General features: G+C 36.3%; 1 protein-coding gene across 1 annotated transcript in view; it reads left to right on the top strand.

Annotated features, from left to right (window-relative positions):
• CTNNA3 (catenin alpha 3) overlaps positions 1-20,768 on the top strand; it is a 1,394,003-nt gene that overhangs the window by 1,068,160 nt on the left and 305,075 nt on the right. Inside the window, exon 11 of the mRNA XM_046026581.1 lies at positions 10,228-10,379. Coding sequence (XP_045882537.1) covers positions 10,228-10,379 — 152 coding nt within the window. The remainder of the gene's footprint in view (positions 1-10,227; positions 10,380-20,768) is intronic.

Below are 20,768 nucleotides of genomic sequence, written 5' to 3'. Positions count from 1 at the left end.
GTTATTTTAGCAATTCTGACTGGTGTGAGGTGGTATCTTATTATGGTTTTGATTTGTATTTTCTGATGCTGAGTGATGTGGAGCATTTTATCATGTGTCTGTTGGCCATTTGGATGTTTTCTTTGCAGAAATGTCTGTTCATGTCTTCGGCATATTTCTTGATTGGATTATTTATTCTTTTAGTGTTGAGTTTTATAAGTTCTTTATAGATTTTAGATACTAGCCCTTTATCTGAAAAGTCATTTGAGAATATCATCTCCCATTCTGTCAGTTGTCTTTTGGTTTTGTTAACTGTTTCCTTTGCTGTGCAAAAGCTTTTGATCTTGACGAAGTCTCAGTAGTTCATTTTTGCCCTTGCTTCCCTTGCCTTTGGTGATGTTTTTAGGAAGAAGTTGCTGCAGCTGAGGTGGAAGAGGTTGCTGCCTGTGTTCTCCTCAAGGATTTTGATGGATTCCTCTCTCACGTTGAGGTCTTTGATCCATTTTGAGTCTATTGTTGTGTGTGGTGTAGGGAAATGGTCCTGTTTCATTCTTCTGCATGTGGCTGTCCAATTTTCCCAACACCATTTGTTGAAGAGACTACCTTTTTTCCATTTGACTTTCTTTCCTGCTTTGTAAAAGATTAATTGACCATAGAGTTGAGGGTGCATTTCTGGGCTCTCTCTTCTATTCCATTGATCTATATGTCTGTTTTTGTGCCAGTACTATACTATCTTGATTATAGCTTTGTAACAGAGCTTGAAGTCTGGAATTGTGATGTGCCAACTTTGGCTCTTTTTCAACATTCCTCTGGCTATTCGAGGTCTTGTCTGATTCCATATAAATTTTAGGATTATTTGTTCCATTTCTTTGGAAAAAAAAAAGATGGCATTTTGATAGGGATTGCATTATACATGTAAATTGCTTTAGGTAGCATAAACATTTTCACAATATTTATTCTCCCAATCCATGAGCATGGAACGTTTTTCCATTTCTTTGTGTATTCCTCAATTTCTTTCATGAGAACTTTATTTGTTATGGTTTTCTGAGTACAGATTCTTTGCCTCTTTGGTTAGGTTTATTCCTAGGTACCATATGATTTTGGGTGCAATTGTAAATGGGATCAACTCCTTAATTTCTCTTTCTTCTATCTTGCTGTTGGTGTATAGAAATGGAACTGATTTCTGAGTATTGATTTTATATCCTGATGCTCTATTGAGTTCTAGCAGTTTCGGAGTAGAGTCTTTTGGGTTTTCCACAGAAAGTATCATATCATCTGCAAAGAATAAGAGTTTGACTTTTTCTTTGCTGATTTGGATGCTTTTATTTCCTTTTGTTGTCTTATTGCTGAGGCTAGGACTTCTAGTACTATGTTGAATAGCAGTGGTAATAGTGAACATCCCTGCTGTGTTCCTGATCTTAGGTGAAAAGCTCTCAGTTTGTCCCCATTGATAATGATTTGCTGTGGGTTTTCATAGATGGCTTTGATGATATTGAGGTATGTACCTTCTATGCCTACCTGTGAAGAGTTTAGATCAAGAAAAGATGCTGCACTTTGTCAAATTCTTTTCAGCATCTATTGAGAGTATTATGTGATTCTTGTTCTTTCTTTTATTAATGTATTGTATCACATTGCTTGATTTTCAGATGTTGAATGAACCTTGCAGCCTAGGAATAAATCCCACTTGGTCATGGTGAATAATCCTTTTAATGTAGTGTTGGATCCTATTGGCTAATTTGGTGAGAATTTTTGCATCCTTGTTCATCAAGGGTATTTGTCTGTAATTCTCCTTTTTGATGATGTCTTTGTCTGGTTTTGGAATCAAGGTAATACTGGCCTCATAAAATGAGTTTGGAAGTTTTCCTTCCATTTCTATTTTTTGGAACAGTTTCAAGAGAATAGCTATTATTCTTCTTTAAATGTTTGGTAGAATTTCCCTGGGAAGCTTTCTGACCCTGCGCTCTTGTTTTTTGGGAGATTTTTGTTGATTGCTTCAATCTCCTTACTGGTTATGGGTCTGCTCAGGTTTTCTATTTCTTCCTGGTTCCTATCTCTAGGAATGCCTCCATTTCTTCCAGATTGTCAATTTTTTTTTTTTTGCCTATGGTTTCTCATAATATGTTTTTAAAATTTTTTGTATTTCTTTAGTGTTGGTTGTGATCTCTCCTCTGTCATTCATGATTTTATGAATTTGGTCCTTTCTCTTTTCTTTTTGATACGTCTGCCCAGGGGTTTATCAATCTTATTAATTCTTTCAAAGAACCAGCTCCTAGTTTTGCTGATTTGTTCTACTGTTCTTTTGGTTTCTATTTCATTGATTTCTGCTCTGATTTTTATTATTTCTCTTCTCCTGCTGGATTTAGGCTTTCTTGGCTTTTCTTTCTTCATCTCTTTTAGGTTTAGGGTTAGGTTATATACTTGAGACCTTTCTTGTTTCTTGAGTTTCCTCTTAGGACCACCTTTGCTCTGTCCTAAAGATTTTGAACAGTTATATTGTTATTTTCATTTGTTTCCATGAGTTATTTAAACTCTTCTTCAATCCTCTTGTTGACACATTTATTGTTTGGTAGGATGCCCTTTAGTCTCCATGTATCGAGCTCTTTCCAACTTTCCTCTTGTGATTGAGTTCTAGTTTCAGAGCATTGTGGTCTGAAAATTTGCAGGGAATGATCTGAATCTTTTGGCACCAGTTAAGACCTGATTTGTGACCCAGGATGTGATCTATTCTGGATAATGTTCCATGTGCACTGGAGACGAATGTGTATTCTGTTGTTTTGGGATAGAATGTTCTAAATATATCTGTGATGTCCATCTGGTCCAGTGTATCATTTAAAGCCTTTATTTCCTTGTTGATCTTTTGCTTAGATGATCTTTTCATTTCAGTAAGGGAGGAGGGGTGTTAAAGTCCCCTACTATTATTGTATTATTGTGATGTGTTTTTTTGATTTTATTATTAATTGGTTTATGTAATTGGCTGCTCCCATATTAGGGGCATAGATATTTAAAGTTTTTAGATGTTCTTGTTGGACAGACCCTTTAAGTATGATATAGCGTAGTTCCTCATCTCTTATTATAGTCTTTGGCTTAAAATCTAATTTATCTGATATAAGGATTGCCACCCCAGTTTTCTTTTGATGTCCATTAGCATGGTAAGTGGTTTAGCACCCCCTCACTTTAAATCTGGAGTTGACTTTGGGTCTAAAATGAGTTTCTTGTAGACAGCATATCAGTGGATCTTTTTTTTTTTTTTTTAATCCATTCTGATATCCTTTGTCTTTTGATTGGGGCATTTAGCCCATTTACTTTCAGGGTTACTGTTGAAAGATATTTAGTACCATTGCACCTGGAAGGTGACTGTTATTGTATATTGTCTCTGTTGCTTTCTGGTCTACTACTTTTAGGTTCTCTCTTTGCTTAGAAGACTCTTTTCAATATTTCCTTTAGGACTGGTTTGGTATTTGCAAATTCTTTTAGTTTCTGTTTGTCTTGCAAGTTTTTTATCTCTCCTTCTATTTTCAATGACAGCCTAGCTGGATACAGTATTCTTGGCTGCATATTGTTCTTGTTAATGCTCTGAATATATCATGCCAGTCCTTTCTGGCCTGCCAGGTCTCTGTAGATAAGTCTGCTGCCAGTCTAATATTTCTACCATTTCTTCCCGAGGTGCTTTCAGGATTTTCTCTTTGTCACTATGATTTTTAAGTTTTACTCTTAGATGATGGGGTGTGAACCTATGTTTGTTGATTTTGAAGGGTGTTCTCTGTGCCTCCTGAATTTTGATGCTTGTTCCCTTCTCCAAATTAGGGATTTCTCTAGTATAATTTGCTCCAGTGTGCCTTCTGCCATCTCTCTCTTTTTTCTTCTTCTAAGATCTCAGTTATTCTAATATTGTTTCATCTTATGGTATCACTTATTTCTCAAATTGTCCCCTCATGGTTTGATAGTTGTTTGTCTCTCTTGTGCTCAGCATCTTTATTCTCCATCATTTGGTCTTCTATATCACTAATTCTCTCTTCTGCCTCATTTATCCTAGCAGTAAGAACCTCCATTTTTGATTGCACCTCATTAATAGCTTTTTTGATTTCAGCTTGGTTAGATTTAGTTCTTTTATTTCTCCAGAAAGGGCTTTTATTTCTCCAGACAGGGTTTCTCTAATACCTTCCATGCCTTTTTCAAGTGCAGGTAGCACCTTGAGAATCGTCATTCTGAACTCTAGTTTTGACATATTACTAATGTCCATATTGATTAGGTCTCTAGCCATCAGTACTGCCTCTTGTTCCTTTTTTTTTTTTTTTGTGGTGAGTTTTTCTACCTTGTCATTTTATCCAGATAAGAACAGAAGAATGAGAGAACAAAATGCTAATAGCAATGACCTCAGAAAAATAAACACTAACCAAATCAGAAGAAACCTGAAACTAAGGAGAGAAGGAAATGGGGAAAAAAGAAAAAGAAAAGAAAAGAAAAAAAAATATATATATATATTAGGCTGGTGAATAGAACAGAGCTACCCACTCAATTTTGTGTGTATTTTGGTCTGTTATAAGAAACTACTCGCAAAATTTTATGAGACTGATGCACTATCTACTGCACTAATGAGGCACCTACTCACAAAATTTTAAAGAAAGAAAAATATATATATATACACACACACAAGTAAGGGTAAACATGATGAAGGGATGGAATATGACTGTGAAGATGAAAATTTAAAAAGGTTCTAAAAAAGGAATTGATAAGATAAGAAGTTGGTTGAAAAACGAAAGAAAAAAAAGAGTAAAGAATGTGATTAGGTTGGAGACTAGAACAAAGCCATGTGCTAGATTTAGGGTATATTTTGATCTATTAGAAGAAATTGTATCCCAAAATTTAAAAAAAAATTATATATATTTAAAAAAAGGTTAAAAACAATGAAGGGATAAAATATAAGAATGAAAATTTTAAAAAGATTTTTAAAAAGTTATTGATAAGTTAAAATAGTTAAAATGGGAAAGAGTAAAATTTTTAAAAAATAGATTAAGAAAAAATAGAATTAAAAAATTTTAACTTTGAAATACTAGAGGATCATGGGGGAAAAGCCATAAATTCTATGTGTTGCTTTCCCCTAGCTCTGGAATTCTGCAGTTCTCATTGATTGTTGAACTTGATCTTGGCTGGATGTTGTTGCTAATCTTCTGGGGGAAGGGCCCCTTGCCATGATTCTCAAATATCTTTGCCTGAGGCAGAATTGCATCAACCTTGCCAGGGGCCAGGCTATGTAATCTGCTTGGTTATGCTCTTGGGAGCTTTTGTTCCCTGAACGCTTCCCATATAGCTTTGGAAGAGAATGAAAATGGTAGGCCTCCCATCTCCCCTGGGAGGAGATGAGAGCTCGGGGCCCCACTCCCCAGTGCACCCTCAGAGAAAAGCAGTCAATATGTCCCGTCTCTCTGGTCTTCAGCCTCACTCCGTGCTCACCTGGCCTATGACATGGCATTTCTATCTCTCACGCACAGTCCATTTGGAGTCTCCAAACACAGCAGATTCCTGCCCTGTACTCCCATGCCACACCTCCCGGAGGAGAAGAGGAGGAGTCTCTCTGGATCTGCTACTTGTGGGGTCCCTGCTAAAAGAGCAGGGGCCCCATTGTGCCTTGGATTGTGGTTTATGGTAACCCTGAGCTGAGAGCCCACTTCTTGTCTCCATCTCTGTAGCTGGCTTCCCCTTTCTGATACCTGGCAACTCTGCCACACTCAGGCGCCCCTGTTCTTTTTTATCCCCGTGGGTCCTGAGACCACACTGTCCCTGTGAGAGCTCCACTCCCTGCTTAGCCACTGGAGCGATGTCCCTCAGTGGAGCAGACTTCTAAAAGTTCCTATTTTGTGCTCTGCTGCTCTCTCACTTGCTGGGAGCTGGCGCCTCCCCCCATGGTCTATCTTCCTGTCACCTCAGATTCACTTCTCTGCAAGTCCTATTTTCTGGAAAGTTGTCAATTTTCTCTTCCTAGAATTGCTGCTCTTCTTCTCTTCTATCTCTTGTTGAGTTTGTAGGTGTTCGGAATGGTTTGGTAACTATCTAGCTGAACTCCTGGGACCTGATGATATTTTGGTCTCCTGCTCCTCCACCATCTTGTTGATTCTTCTTAATTTTATTGAAACTTGTTTTGTGGCCTATCATGTGATCCAGCATTCCATGTGCATACCGGAAGAATATATATGTCCTACTACTGGATAGAATGTTCTGTATAGGTCCACCTGGTCTAATGTGTTTTTTAAAGCTTTTTTTTGTTTGTTTGTTTGGCCTGGATGATTTATTCATTGATGCAAGTGGGGCTATTAAAGTCCCTTACATTAATGTATTACTGTTAATGTCTCCCTTTAAGTTTGTTTATATTTGCTTTATATTTTTAGACGTTCCTATGTTGGTGCATAAATATTTACAAATGTATTCTCTTGTTGGATTGACTTGTCTTTTTTTTTTTTAAGATTTTATTTATTTATTTGACAGAGATCACAAGTAGTCAGAGAGGCAGGCAGAGAGAGAGGGGGAAGCAGGCTCCCTGCTGAGCAGACAGCCTGATGCGGGACTCGATTCCAGGACCCTCAGATCATGACCTGAGCCAAAGGCAGAGGCTTAACACACTGACCCACCCAGGCGCCCCTACTTCTTTCTCTTTATGTAACTTTTTTTTTTTTTTTTTTGGTCTTCTGTTACACTCTTTGTTTTGAAGTCTGTTTTGAAGTATAGCTACATCAGTTTTCTTTCTGTTTCCATTTGCATGGAATACTTTTTCCACCTCTTCACTTTTCTGTTTCTCCTTTGGTTGGCATTTAATGTCCTGTAGGTCACATACAGATGTATTGCTTTTTTATCCATTTAGCCACTGTTCGACTGGCAAATTTACTTCATTACCATTTAAAGTAATTATTCACAACTATGTACGTATTGCCATGTGGTTAATTGTTTTATGGCTGTTTTTGTAGTTCCTCTCCATTCCTTTCTTCTCTTGTTCTCTTCCCTTGTGGTTTGATGACTTTCTTTTTTGTTTTGTTTACATTCCTTAATCTTTATCTTTAATGTAGCTGATATAGGTTTCTGCTCTGAGGTTACCATAAGGTTCACATATTTTTTTTAAAGATTTTATTATTTATTTGCCAGACAGAGATCACAAGTAGGCAGAGAAGCAGGCAGAGAGAGAGAGGAGGAAGCAGGGTCCCCACTAAGCAGACAGCCTGATGTGGGGCCTGATCCTAGGACCCTGGAACCATGACCCAAGCCGAAGGCAGAGGCTTTAACCCACTGAGCCACCTAGGCACCCCAGGTTCACATATTTTAAGTTGATTGAAAGTTGAATGCATTTTAAACCTCTGTATTTTTACTTCCCCCACCAACACATTATGTTTTTGATGTTGTATTTTACATTTATAAAATTTTGTAATCCCCTTAATTACTGTGTGATTAATTTTACTACCTTTGTCTTTTAATTTTCACACTAGCTTTATAAGTGGTTGATTTACTACCTTTACTATATATTCACCTTCACCAGTGAGATTTTTACTTTCATATGTTTTCTTGTTATTAGTTAGTGACCTTTCTTTTCTTTTCTTTCTTTTTTTTTTTCTTTTTCTTTCTTTTCTTCTTTCCAAGAAGGCCCTTTAACATTTCTTATAATGCTGGTTTTATGTTGGTTAATCCTTTAGCTTTTGCCCACCTGGAAAACTCTTTTATCTATCCATCAATTCTGAATGATAGCCTTGCTGGGTAGAATATTCTGGTGGGAAGTTTTTCCCTTTCAGCACTTTGAATATATAATTCTATTTCCTTCTGAACTACAATGTTTCTGCTGGAAAACAAACAAACAAACAAGCAAACAAGAAACAGTTGATAGTCATATAGGATTTACCTTGCATATAGCAAGTTGTCTTTCTCTTGCTGTTTTTAAGATTCTTTCTTAATCTTTAACTTCTGACAGTTTACTTATTATGTATCTTGGTGTTGATACCTTTGGATTTATCTTCTTTGGAATTCTTTGTGTTTCCTGGACCTGGATATCTCTTTTCTTCTCTAAGATTGTAAGGTTTTAGACATTATTTCTTCAAATTCATTTTCTTCCCCTTTCTCTCTCTTTTCCTTCTGGGACCTCTGTAATGCAAATATTATTCTGTTTGATGTAGTCTTATAGGTCTCTGTTTGTTTGTTTGTTTCTGCATTCCTTAGGTGAGTTCTACTGCCCTGTCTTTCAGATTAGTGATCTACTCTTATCCTTATTCTAGTCTACTACTGAATTCTTCTGTTATATTCTTTCAGTACAATTACTACATTTTTCAGCTTTCTGATCACTGATACATTCTTACATTTTCTATGTCCTTTGGAAGTTTTCACCATGTTCATTCATTCTTCTTTATCTTTATGAATTTGGTGAGCATCTTTATGATCATTACTTTGAACTCTTTATCAGATAGATTACTTATCTCTGCTCCATTAAAGTCTTTTTCTGAGGTTTTGCTTTGTTTTTTGTTTAGAACATATTCCTCTATTTCCCCACTTTCCTTCACCCTTTGTGTTTGTTTCTATGTATTATATGAAACACTAACTTCTCTCAGTATTGTCTGACTATCTCTCAGACAGTCACTGTCTGTCTCTCACTGACTGTCTCTCAGTCTTTGTGTAGGAGCTCAGTGTTGCCCAGGCTTTGGCTGTCTTTTGAACATTTGTGATTGTCTAAGTAACCTGGCTTTGTTGTTGGTGGTGGTTTTGTTTTGGATTATTTATTCTTGATAGATTACAATTATTGAAGATGTGACAAGACCTGTCAGTGTACCACAGAGAGTGATCTCAGTCAGCACCTAGTTTCAGCTGCTTGGAAGCCAAGTCTTTAGGCAGCAGCATTTAATGTTTGCAAATATATATAGTCCTTGGGATCACAATTGTATACCCAACTGACTTCCAGGCTAGGGGATCTAGAGTGTCCCCTGGTTGATGTTGCATAACTGGTGTTGAGATGAGTGTATAAGCTCCTTTCTGGAGGTATCTATAAACTTTGGTAAAGCCAAAGAAGGATGGGAAGCCCATGGCTTTAGTGAGGCCAGGAAAATATTCTGGGGACAGTGTACATATGCAGCTTTAGCAATGTCTGAGAAGAGTACCTGGATGGGCACACACTTGGCTTTAGTGAGGCTGTGTTTACCCACACCCACCTGGGCTAACAAGTTAGAAGGAGAATATAAATATGGTATTATCAGCACCTCCACCTCCAAAGAGCATCCCAACCTGTTTCTATGCCTCTGGCAAATGTTATAAGATTAGCAAATAAATCTCCTTCACTCATCTTCAGCACCTCTCAAACTTCAGCCTTTGCACTGTGTCCTGGGATGAGTGAATCCATGTGCTAGCCCTCAAAAGTAGTATCTCATATTCTGCAATTCCCTGGGTTCCCCAAATATAAGCCCCATTAGTTTCTAGAGCAGGTTGTTTGGGGGGCTTCATCTCTCTGGTGTAGATCCTAAAGGTTAGGATGCCTGACATGGAGCCCAAACTCCTCACTCCTTAGGGAGAAGCTCTGGACCCATGAAATTTCCTCCCTATGTGTGGGTAGGATTTTGAGGAGAATGCATCTCTGCATCTCCTACCTGTCTCAATGTAGTCTTTTTATCCCTTGCTGTGGAAAGAGCTGTTTAGCTAGTTTTCAGTGGGAATTATTCCACATATAGCTACAGATTTGGTGTGTCCATGATAGGAAATGAATTCAGAGTCTTCCTACACTACCATCTTGGAGTCCCCTTTCTCCACTAATCTCTTTGATGATAGGGAAAACATCTTAATGAAAGACAGTTTATGATGTTTCTATTATATCTATGAGATATACCTTTAACTTTCTTATATTTTGCAACTCAAATGCTTTCTTTCTTTAAATCTTTATGTTTGTAATTTCAATTGTTTACACACCAATTCTTTTTGGTAATTTCTTGGGGCTTAAATTGAATAGGATGTGAAATGATTATATGGTTCTAGTCTTAGTGGAAATGAAAGTGACATGAAGGAGAAAGATAATCTTTTAAAACATTTCTATAAAATATATATTTTATTGTCTTTGTTTCCATTCACTTTTCAGAGATCCAGAATTGCCTGCCAAAATGTTTTGTTTCTTTACATGAAAAAAATATTAAAATTCTTTTAACCAAATATTTATTTAAAATATGTCTCATATTTTTATGAAATTCCAGAAATCAGAAAATACAAATGGGACAATCTTTTCTTTCTTATTAATTTTAACAGTAATACCTGAGTTTGTAACACAAGTGGATGTTGCCTTAGAAGCCTTAAATAAAAACTCTTTGGATGTATTTGATGATGATCAATTTGTGGACATCTCAAAGAAGATCTATGATACAATTCATGATATCAGATGTTCGGTCATGATGATTCGGGTAAGTTTGCTTTGCTTTCCATTTCATTATCACAATGCTCCTCACCATCTGGAATGCTTGGAATGATTGCAAGAAATATTTTATTTCTATTTCATAATGTCAATGCTGAAATCTATTAGAACTTTAGAAATTCGTATGTATCCCTGAAGTGAAATGTACTGTCACAAACAACACTTTCACTTATGTATTTGGTTATAACTTATGCAAATGAGCACATTTAACTGCTGTGTGTGCAGAAGTGATAGGATTCCTTGTGTGCAGAATTCACTGAGGTGTCACATAGCATGATCAGGAGCCAAAGGAAAATACATAAACTAATTTGATTTCTTTTCTTGAATGGAAGGGAAAGCATCTCTCTCATCACTGTATTGAAATCAGTAAGAAAGTATGTCTAAAATAGGGTGTTTCTATGGTCAAACCCTTTCATACTGGATTAGAGACTCACAGACTGACTGTTCTTTAAGAAATCGCACTTGGAGCTGACAGGAACAACAAACACTTGAACTGTCCCAATCTGTGAATTGTCTGTTTGGGGGAATATATGCAGCCTTCGTAAGGCTGAAAGTGAGACATTTATTGGGGGCATACTGCAAACACAGACCCTAGGGTTATTTGTTGTTACTCAAATATCAATGTGGGGTGTTTATTCAAATTTTATTTGAAAAACAGTGGAAGTTTTCTGGAAAATGCCCATGAAAAGATATGGGGATATTTTATCTTAGAATAGGTTCACCTGAAGGAAGATCTTGAGGTAAGGATTTGTGTTACCATTATTCTATTTAGGGGGACTAGTAGTCTATTTAGGAAAAATTAAGACAGTAAAAGTGAGGCAGAGAAGGGAAGTAAACCAGCAAGATATTATCATGCATCACTACTGGAAGCTAGGACTTAATCCTGCTGGGAAATCTAGGTGATAGTATAGAATACAGCTCAGAATTACCTTACCTGAGGTAAACAAAACCCAATTTATCTACCTATTCATCCTTGATTAAAGACTACCCTGCCTCAGAGGTGTTACTAAAGCCTCCTCCATGGGTCAGTCAAACTCTTGTAACCAAAAAAAGCAACCCTCAGGGAGAGTGGCAGGTGCTTGCAGTAAGAAGATTCCGTAGGAATGGTGAGTGTAATTTGTTAAGTATGAATGGAGTTTAATTTGAAAGTCTCTACATTTAACTCTTAGTGAAACTGTAAAGATGTAACTATAAGTTCTGAGGATATATGGTCAGAGCACCAATCATATCTGATGGGCTTTAATGTCATAGTTAAGGTACACAGAGCAGTACATAAAAATGGAGTCATGGGTGCCTGGGTGGCTCAGTGGGTTAAAGCCTCTGCCTTTAGCTCAGGTCATGATCTCAGGGTCCTGGAATCGAGTCCGGCATGGGGCTGTCTGCTCAGCAGAGAGCCTGCTTCCCCCCCCAACCCCTGCCTGCCTCTCTGCCTACTTGTGATCTCTCTCTCTGTGTCAAATAAATAAATAAAATCTTTAAAAAAAATGGAGTCATTTGGGGATCCTGTAAGGAAAAGTGCCAGTGAAAGTTGAAGACACTGGCAGGACCGATGGATGCTTATGAAAGAAATTCTAAAAGAAAAATTAAAGGTGTCAAGATATAGGATCTAGCATTTCAGAGCATGGCAAAACCTGAAAGGAAGCCAATAATACATGAAAGAGTAACTTCATGTATGTATTTGCAAGCATCCAAGAAATATTTGTCCATACAGGATTGAGTGCTGTGGCATTGTACGAGTATTATGTCTGAGCTGCAAAATATCCTTTCAAATATTTTCTTCCTCTAAAAGGATTTTAAACCTTACCCATGTGGGCTAGTGGACTAGCAGACTGGTCAGAATCCAAAACTAAGAAGATAGGTAGAACCAGGAGAGAAACATTGAGTGAAGATACATGAGTCTATTTCAGGAAATAGACTTTCCAGAGTAAAACACGTGCATTTCCAGTATCCCTGGGTAGATATGGGAGAAGATTAAACCAGTGAAATAGCATAGGTGAACCAGGGTAGAATTTTTTTTTTCCTGAAAAAGCTATTTATGGATGAAAAAAGTCTTGTAGTTTGTCCCATTTGTAAATTTTAGTATTTAAAAGTTTCCTTATTATCAAAATAGCTTACTTAGAGCAAATCAAATTATCTTGCCATTATTTCTATATATCTCTCATATCCAGCAATCCTCTGTAGGGCAAGAGAACAATTTATTATAATTATTTAATAGCCTTAGAGGGAAGTAATATTTCCCTATGGTCATCTCTTCTTCAAGGTACATACTTCAATTTCTTTTAACATTTCCTCATAGGAATAATTTAGTATTTTGTGTTCTTTACTAGTCCTTATTTAACTTTTCAACAAAATTCTCAAATGAGACTATCAAAATGCATACTCTAATTAGGGCCTGTCCAAAGTCAAATAAAGTGGAAAACTTGTTCTTATGTTATTGCCAATAACACAGCCAACTGCTGTGAACTTATTTTTTTCCTTCTTAAACAGCAAGATTGTTGGATAGACAATGATTTCCTTTTATTTTTATTTTTACCCTGCTATTGCCGTATATTCTCCATTTTGATTTGATAGGTTTGCTCTTGGCCATAAAGCCTTACATATTATACTTTATTATATTTCTAAGTGATTTTTTCATACAATGTGTCAGGTTACTTTTATTTATTTATTCATTTATTTTATTATGTTCATTTAGTCAGCATGTAGTATATCATGTTTTGAAGTAGTGTTCACGATTCATTAGTTGCCTATAATACCCAGTGCTCATCCCAAAATGTGCCCTTCTTAATACCCATCATCCAGTTACTCCATTACACTACTCCCCTCCCTTCTGTAACCTTCAGTTTGTTTCCCAGAGTTCAGAATCCCTTGTGGTTTGTATTTCTCTCTGATTTCTTCATTCAGTTTTCCCTCCCTCCCCCTGTGGTCCTCTGCTCTATTCCATATGTTCTACATATGAGTGAAGCCATATAATTTTCTTTCTCTGCTTGGCTTATTTCCCTTAACATAATCCTCTCCGGGTCTGTCTATGTCAATGTAGATGGTGGGTACTCATCCTTTATGATGACTTAATAATATTCCATTCTGTATATGAACCACATCTTCTTCATTCATCTGTTGAAGGGCATCTTGGTTCCTTCCACAATTTGGCTATTGTAGACATTGCTGCTATGAACATTGGGGTGCATGTGCCCCTTCTTTTTACTACATCTGTATCTTTGTAAATAATGTAGTAGCACAATTGCTGGGTCATAGGGTAGCTCTATTTTTTTTTTCATTTTATTTATTTTTTCAGTGTAACAGTATTCATTCTTTTTGCACAACACCCAGTGCTCCATGCAAAACGTGCCCTCTCCATTACCCACCACCTGTTCCCCCAACCTCCCACCCCTGACCCTTCAAAACCCTCAGGTTGCCCCAACCTCCCACCCCTGACCCTTCAAAACCCTCAGGTTGTTTTTCAGAGTACATAGTCTCTTATGGTTCGCCTCCCCTCCCCAATGTCCATAGCCCGCTCCCCCTCTCCCAATCCCACCTCCCCCCAGCAACCCCCAGTTTGTTTTGTGAGATTAAGAGTCATTTATGGTTTGTCTCCCTCCCAATCCCATCTTGTTTCATTTACTCTTCTCCTATCCCCCTACCCCCCCATGTTGCTTCTCCATGTCCTCATATCAGGGAGATCATATGATAGTTGTCTTTCTCCAAGCAGCAATGTCTACAATAGCCAGACTATGGAAAGAACCTAGATGTCCATCAACAGATGAATGGATAAAGAAGATGTGGTATATATACACAATGGAATACTATGCAGCCATCAAAAGAAATGAAATCATGCCATTTGCGACGACGTGGATGGAACTAGAGCGTATCATGCTTAGGGTAGCTCTATTTTTAACATCTTGTGGAATATTCATACTGTTTTCCAGAGTGGCTGTACCAGCTTACATTCCCGCCAACAGTGTAAGAGGGTTCCCCTCTCTCCACAACCTTGCCAACACTTGTTGTTTCCTGTCTTGTTAATTTTGGCCATTCTAACTGGAATAAGGTGATATCTCATTGTGGTTTTGACTTGTATTTCCCTGATGGCTAGTGATGTTGAACATTTTTTTCATGTGTCTGTTAGCCACTTGGTTGTGACTGTATCTAAATTAGCATTAATTAGAAACATGAAATTATAATCTCAGTTCCTTCCTCTAGATTACTAAACAAAATATTGAATTATACTGGTTCTTTATCTGCTTTGTAATCTCTGCTAGATAGCTCCAGTTAAGGACTTTAGTCTTAAGAGACCTTAGAAGCTGATGTTCCATCCAACTGAGAACATACTGGTAGGTGTATGGCTTGTAACAATCTTTTCTAAATTTTGAGGTAGAGCTATTCTTCTTTAAACACACTTTATGGCAAGAATAAATAAATAAATAGATAGATAAATAGATAGATAGATAAATAAAACATACAAAAAAGAGCTGCTATACTTGAAACCATGAAGGAAAGTCCAGGGGCCCATGTGCCTGCATGCCCATTTCTAAGACAGCTTCTAGGGAAACCTCCATAGAACATCTATAAGGATTCTTTGGAGGATGATCCATAAACCTGTGTACTTAGCTGCTAGTCAGATTATATGTTGAAAATAGAAATCTAACTCAGGTGCTGTAAATGAAATTCTATCATTTTTTTTTCCTTTGAGGACTATTCTTTTATCATAGAAGATAATACAATTGATCTGGTATAATCTGCTCTTTGTAAGGTCAAATCTAATGCTGACCAATATCCCAATCTTAGAACTGCAAAACATCTGATGCTTTCTTTAAAGAATCTAAAGAGTGTCAAGATTAAGACAATATGTTTATAATTATGCAAGTTCAAGGAGGGATAGGTTATGCTCTTTAGAGTGTGACTATTTCAGAATCCTGTCCTATGTCTGAATTTTCATGCATGTTCCGTGCCCTTGAAACAATAAAATACTAATTTAAGATCAGTTCCTGAAATTTTATAAATAGTTTTATAGAAATATGATTTTATCTACCTTTAATATTTATTTAGGTGAGTAATTATGTTAGCAATTGTATAGATTTTTAAAATTTCTAAGAGAAAATGCTTTGACATTTAATATTATTCTTTCCACTGGGTTCAGTTTGTGGACAAAGAAGTTATAGAATCTCATTCTTAATAACCTTAGAGAGAGGGGAGTATTAAATATTTATTATTTTTTGGTGTTTAGTATCTATGTATAAATTTTGCAATTATTAAGAGTCCACATAATAGTTTACATTAAACCAAGTCACAAATCTCACTAACCCTCTGTTTCCTCCTTTGTAAAATAAACTTTGTATTAAACCTACTTCAAAAATTTATTATGCTGACAAAACAAACTAATAGAAATGAAGTACTAAGTAAAAGTAGTCTTTTATAAGATGATAGCTACTATTTCTATTGCCATTATGAATAGTGCTAGTACTACTGAAGCTGCTTATTATTTTCTTTATATTTTGAAGAATATTACTTATAGAAGTTATAGAAATGTGTCTGCTGGTCAACTGAAACCAAAGCCCAAGAAGTACCTTAAAGGGTGAAATTCTAATCAAAGAATTATATTTTTTTCAAGATTTTGTTTTATATAAAAGGAAACATGTTTATTGAGTATTTGAATTATAGATTATTTAATACAAATTGTGCCTTTGAGATTATATTACTTTAAGCTAGCATATAATCCTATATGTTATTTTTATTAACTTCTTGAAATGTGCAAGGACATGATAGTTCATCTTTTTGGGAAATGTGCTTAACCAGAAATAGATATTAAAAAGGACAACATAATTGAATTGTGAGAAACATGAGTGGCCAGCAGTGAAATATCCTCAAAAAGAAGAAAACATTCAGCAAAAAGTCAGCCTTTTAACAGGTATTCAGAATATGGGCTTCATATATTTTTTGTGTGTGAATTTTCATATGTAATTTATCAAAAGCACATTTTCCAAACCAAATGTGAATATTTTCAGGACTACCACTAGCAGATTTTCTCTGTTAGTTGTCTAATTTTATGTTTTAGGGAAGAAGAACATGTTTTAGATATGTTACTTAATGGAAGTTAATTTTTGAGGAAACAAAGGAAAATAAAGTAAACATTTACATGGCCCAGTTTACATGAACCATTTCTACATGAATCATTTACATGACTTCTAGAATTGAAACACAGTTCAATATACAATTTCAACATATATAGCCAGAGAAGCATTTTTTTCTTTTTTAAAAATTAATTTTTAATTAATTCTTTAGAGAGAGTGTAAGAGTGAGAGGGGGGGAGTGGGTAGAGGCAGAGGGAGAGAAGGAATCTTGAGAAGGCTCCAGCTTAGTGTGGAGCCCAATGAGGGTCTTGATCTCATGACCCTGAGATCATGACCTGAACCAAAATCAAGAGGATAAGGATTAACTGAACGAGCCACCCAGGTGCCCTGTAAAACCTTTTATTCCTGGTTCTACTATACCTGCAGGAATTTATAGATGGCTTTCACTGGAATTATTTATAATTTTCTTTATTTAGATTACTTCCACTAACATGATTTCTTTGAACATCTTTTATTGTTCTCCATAACTTCTTTTCCTCTGACCTCAGAAAATTGTTTTGCTTCATATGTCTTCTGAATAAGCTGCTGTTTGTTTCTCTGAAGTCTCATAATCAAAATATAGGAGGAAAAGACTCAGGATGTTAGTCACTAACTAGTGTAAAATGTTATCTTGTACAACTAGAATTCTATTGAATTAAGTTCAGAAATGAAACAGTGAGAAGAATAATGTGTAAAATCAGTACGTGTTCAAGTTATGTTTTATGTGTTATCATTTGGCTTGTTCCGTTACATGATAGTAGTTTCTTTACTGTAGAGGGAAATGGAAGCATACTATTTAATTACTGCTTTCAGTCAACACTGCATTTTTTTTTTAAGATTTTGCTTATTTATTTGCCAGAGAGAGAAAGAGAGAGAGAGAGAGAGCACAGCACACATGCAAGAGGAGCAGCAGGCAGAGGGAGAGGGAGAAGCAGGCTCCTTGCTCAGCAAGGAACACAATGCAGGACTCGATCCCAGGAACCTGGGATCATAACCTAAGCTGAAGCAGATGGTTAACGGTGCCCTCAGGTATCATTGAGCTTAGAAATAAAGGACAAGGGGCGCCTGGGTGGCTCAGTGGTTTGGGCTGCTGCCTTTGGCTCAGGTCATGATCTCGGGGTCCTGGGATCGAGTTCCACATCGGGCTCTCTGCTCGGCGGGGAGCCTGCTTCCCTCTCACTCTCTCTGCCTGCCTCTCTGCCTACTTATGATCTCTCTCTGTCAGATGAATAAATAAAATCTTTAAAAAAAAAAAAAAGAAATGAAGGATAAAATGCTTTTCCCTAAGACTGGGAACAAAGTGAGAATGTCCATGCCCTAGTGCAATGAATGTTGTATATTTTCTAGCCAGTACAGTAAATCAAGAAACAGAATAAAAAGTATACAGATTACAAGGAAAAAGTGAAACTCTATATTCGCAAATTATATGATTGGCCACACTGAAAAATCCTAAAATAAATAAATAAATAAATAACAACAACAACCAAAAAAACCCACCCTAGTAGAATTGGTAAGTGAATTTAGGAAAATGGAATGAGTGAAAAAAGGATAAAGGCAAAATTAATGAACTAATAAATATGTAATAGAGAAATACAATGAAACTCAATATATAGATTTCTGTTATATCACAACCAACAACTAGAAAATATATATTTTAAAAGCACAATATATCACAGCATCAAAAATATCAAAATAAATTTATTGATAAATTTAGCAAACCTATACAAGATTTATACTCTGGAAATTATGAAATATTATTAAGAAAAAGACAAATTTGAAGTGATTTAGCATATTCTTGGACTGAGAGACTCAGTATTGTTATGGTGTCAAGAATCCTCAGATCGATCTACAGATTTAAAGCTGTCCTAAACAAATTCCCACTAGACTCTTTTATGAAAACCTATAATCCAAGGTAGTTACTTGGGTATACTCATTTGTCAAAACTTACCAAACTATACACTTAAAATGGCAGGCAAACTACATGGATAAAGTTGATTTAAAAAATAAAGGATATTTTACCCAGTAGTCAACACCTCAGAAATCAGGTAATTTTATTTAGATAAAGTCCTATCAAATGTATTAATTAAAACCAAATGAAAAGACCTGCATAAACTACTGAAAATGCAGACATTTAGAATATTATAATAAAATAAATTCTTTTCTACTTTATTACTGGCTACTCATCAGATATTACTAAGGTATGGGTCCTCTTTTGTTGGTTTTTATTTCTCATGTTTATAAATTACTGTGTATTAGATCAGGGGGTGGCAAATTGATGGCCTTTGGGCCACATTTGGTTGACCATCTTATTTCATGTGGTCTGTGGACTAAGAAAGATTTTAACATTTTTAAGTAGTTGAAAAAATTTGAGAGAAGAATCATAATTTTGAGGGAGCACCTGTGTGACTCAGTCATTAAATGTCTGCCTTCAGCTCAGGTCATAATCCCAGGGTCGTGGGATCAGGCCCCACATCCGGCTCCTGCTCAGCAGGGAGCCTGCTTCTCCTTCTCCCACTCCCCCTGCTTGTGTTCCCTCTCTCCCTGTCTCTCTCTCTGTCAAATAAATAAATAAAATCTTTAAAAAAGAATAATATTATTTGATATGTGAAAGTTATATGAAATTCAAATTTTAGGAATATAGCCACACCAACAGATACCTCTTCACACAATAAGGGGAAGGTTGAGTCATGGCTATAGAAACCGCATGGCTCATGAGGCCCAAAACAGTTACTGCTTGGCTCATTCCAGAGAAATTTTACTGACCTTTGTCTTAGATAATCTGTTTTGGCTTTCTATTAAAATCTAGACTGGGTTTTCCAAGGATCCAGTTGCCCTTTTATTAGTTTTCCTGTGTAAATCCAATCATCCAACATACTTGAATGTTAGAATTGTCTTTTCTTCAAAATCCTTGAGTCATGTTACTGCCCCATGCAATTTCTGCTAATCCCTATTATTCCCATTGCAGGGTCCCTGGTGGTTTCCTCTACCCTTTTTTCTACTCATGTGGTTTTTATTCTTCCAGGTGCTCTAATTTTTTTTACATTTTCTTTTGTGGGTTAAACTGTCTGTGCTTTTTTCTTTGCAAATTTTATATTCATGCCCTGTTACTTTGCAAAGAGTGCTTTAGTTACTAGAATTCTCCAAAGGCTGTAAGGAGTTTTTACATTCCTCTTGGTATTTTGCATCATTTGTTTAACAGGTAAAATTAAATTTTAGCTTGACCTTTGATTATCATACATTTTGAAATTCAATTTTTGAGGTTTATGGGATGTTGAAATTCATCAACTTCATTTCATTTTTGTTTTCTTTTTTTAAAATTTTATTTATTTATTTGAGAGAGAGAGAGAGTGTGTGTGTATGCATGCACATGAGTTGGGGGTAGGGCAGAGGGAGAGACTCCCTGCTGAGAACAGGGGCTTCCTCTCATGATCCATGAGTCCATGTCCTGAGCCAAAACCAAGAGTTGACTTAACTGATGCTTAACTGACTGAGCCACCCAGGCACCCCTACTTTCTCTTTTCTTTATGTTTTAGAAATAAAAATTTGTCCAAACTTTATTGGATTACAAATGAATTTTCATAAAATAAGTACTTACTAAGTGTGTTTGACATGCAGGGATTTAGGAAGACTATATGTCTTATTTTCCTTAGGGCACATTTGGATTATATTCCCCCCCCCTTACTCTCAGAAGTGTCCAATTTGGGTGATAAAGTGTCATATTCATCTAGTTTTGAGGCCCTGATTATACTGCTTGAGGCCCTGTGGTGCCTCTTCACCCACTGGGTGATGGCCACGGTGTTGAGGCACTAATGATCACATTTCCTTATCGAGCCCATTTTTCCAACCCCAGGGAACACTTTGTTTCCATAGGCCTAACTGCTATCAAATGTTAGCTTCCTCTCTTCATGCTCTGTGAATCCTTTGTTGACTGTGGAGAATCTATTCAGGCACCATTTCAAATTTATTTAATGTACAGAGACTACGCCTTTTCATTTTTTTTTCAGTATTAAGCAGATTTCCTGAATTCATCTTAGTCATCCACCCTTCACTCTCACAGGAGTCTTGCCAGAGAATCCCAGTTAAAACACTCTGTCCTTTTTGGAAGGGATATGACCATTTTATAATAGAACCAGTTTGTAAAGAAGCCAGCTACCAGGGTGCTTTCTAAAATAACTTAATAAAAGATGTGTAGCAAAGTGAATTTAGCTTTGTATGCAAATTTAAATCAAACATGAGTGGCAAAGAATTCTATAGTGAGTCTCTTGCTGTTTCCTTTG

The sequence above is a fragment of the Meles meles genome, chromosome 13 (assembly GCF_922984935.1).
Source record: "Meles meles chromosome 13, mMelMel3.1 paternal haplotype, whole genome shotgun sequence".
In the NCBI taxonomy this organism is placed as follows: domain Eukaryota; kingdom Metazoa; phylum Chordata; class Mammalia; order Carnivora; family Mustelidae; genus Meles; species Meles meles.
The sequence above is the reverse complement of the archived record's forward strand: the minus strand, read 5'-3'. Positions and strand labels throughout refer to the sequence as shown.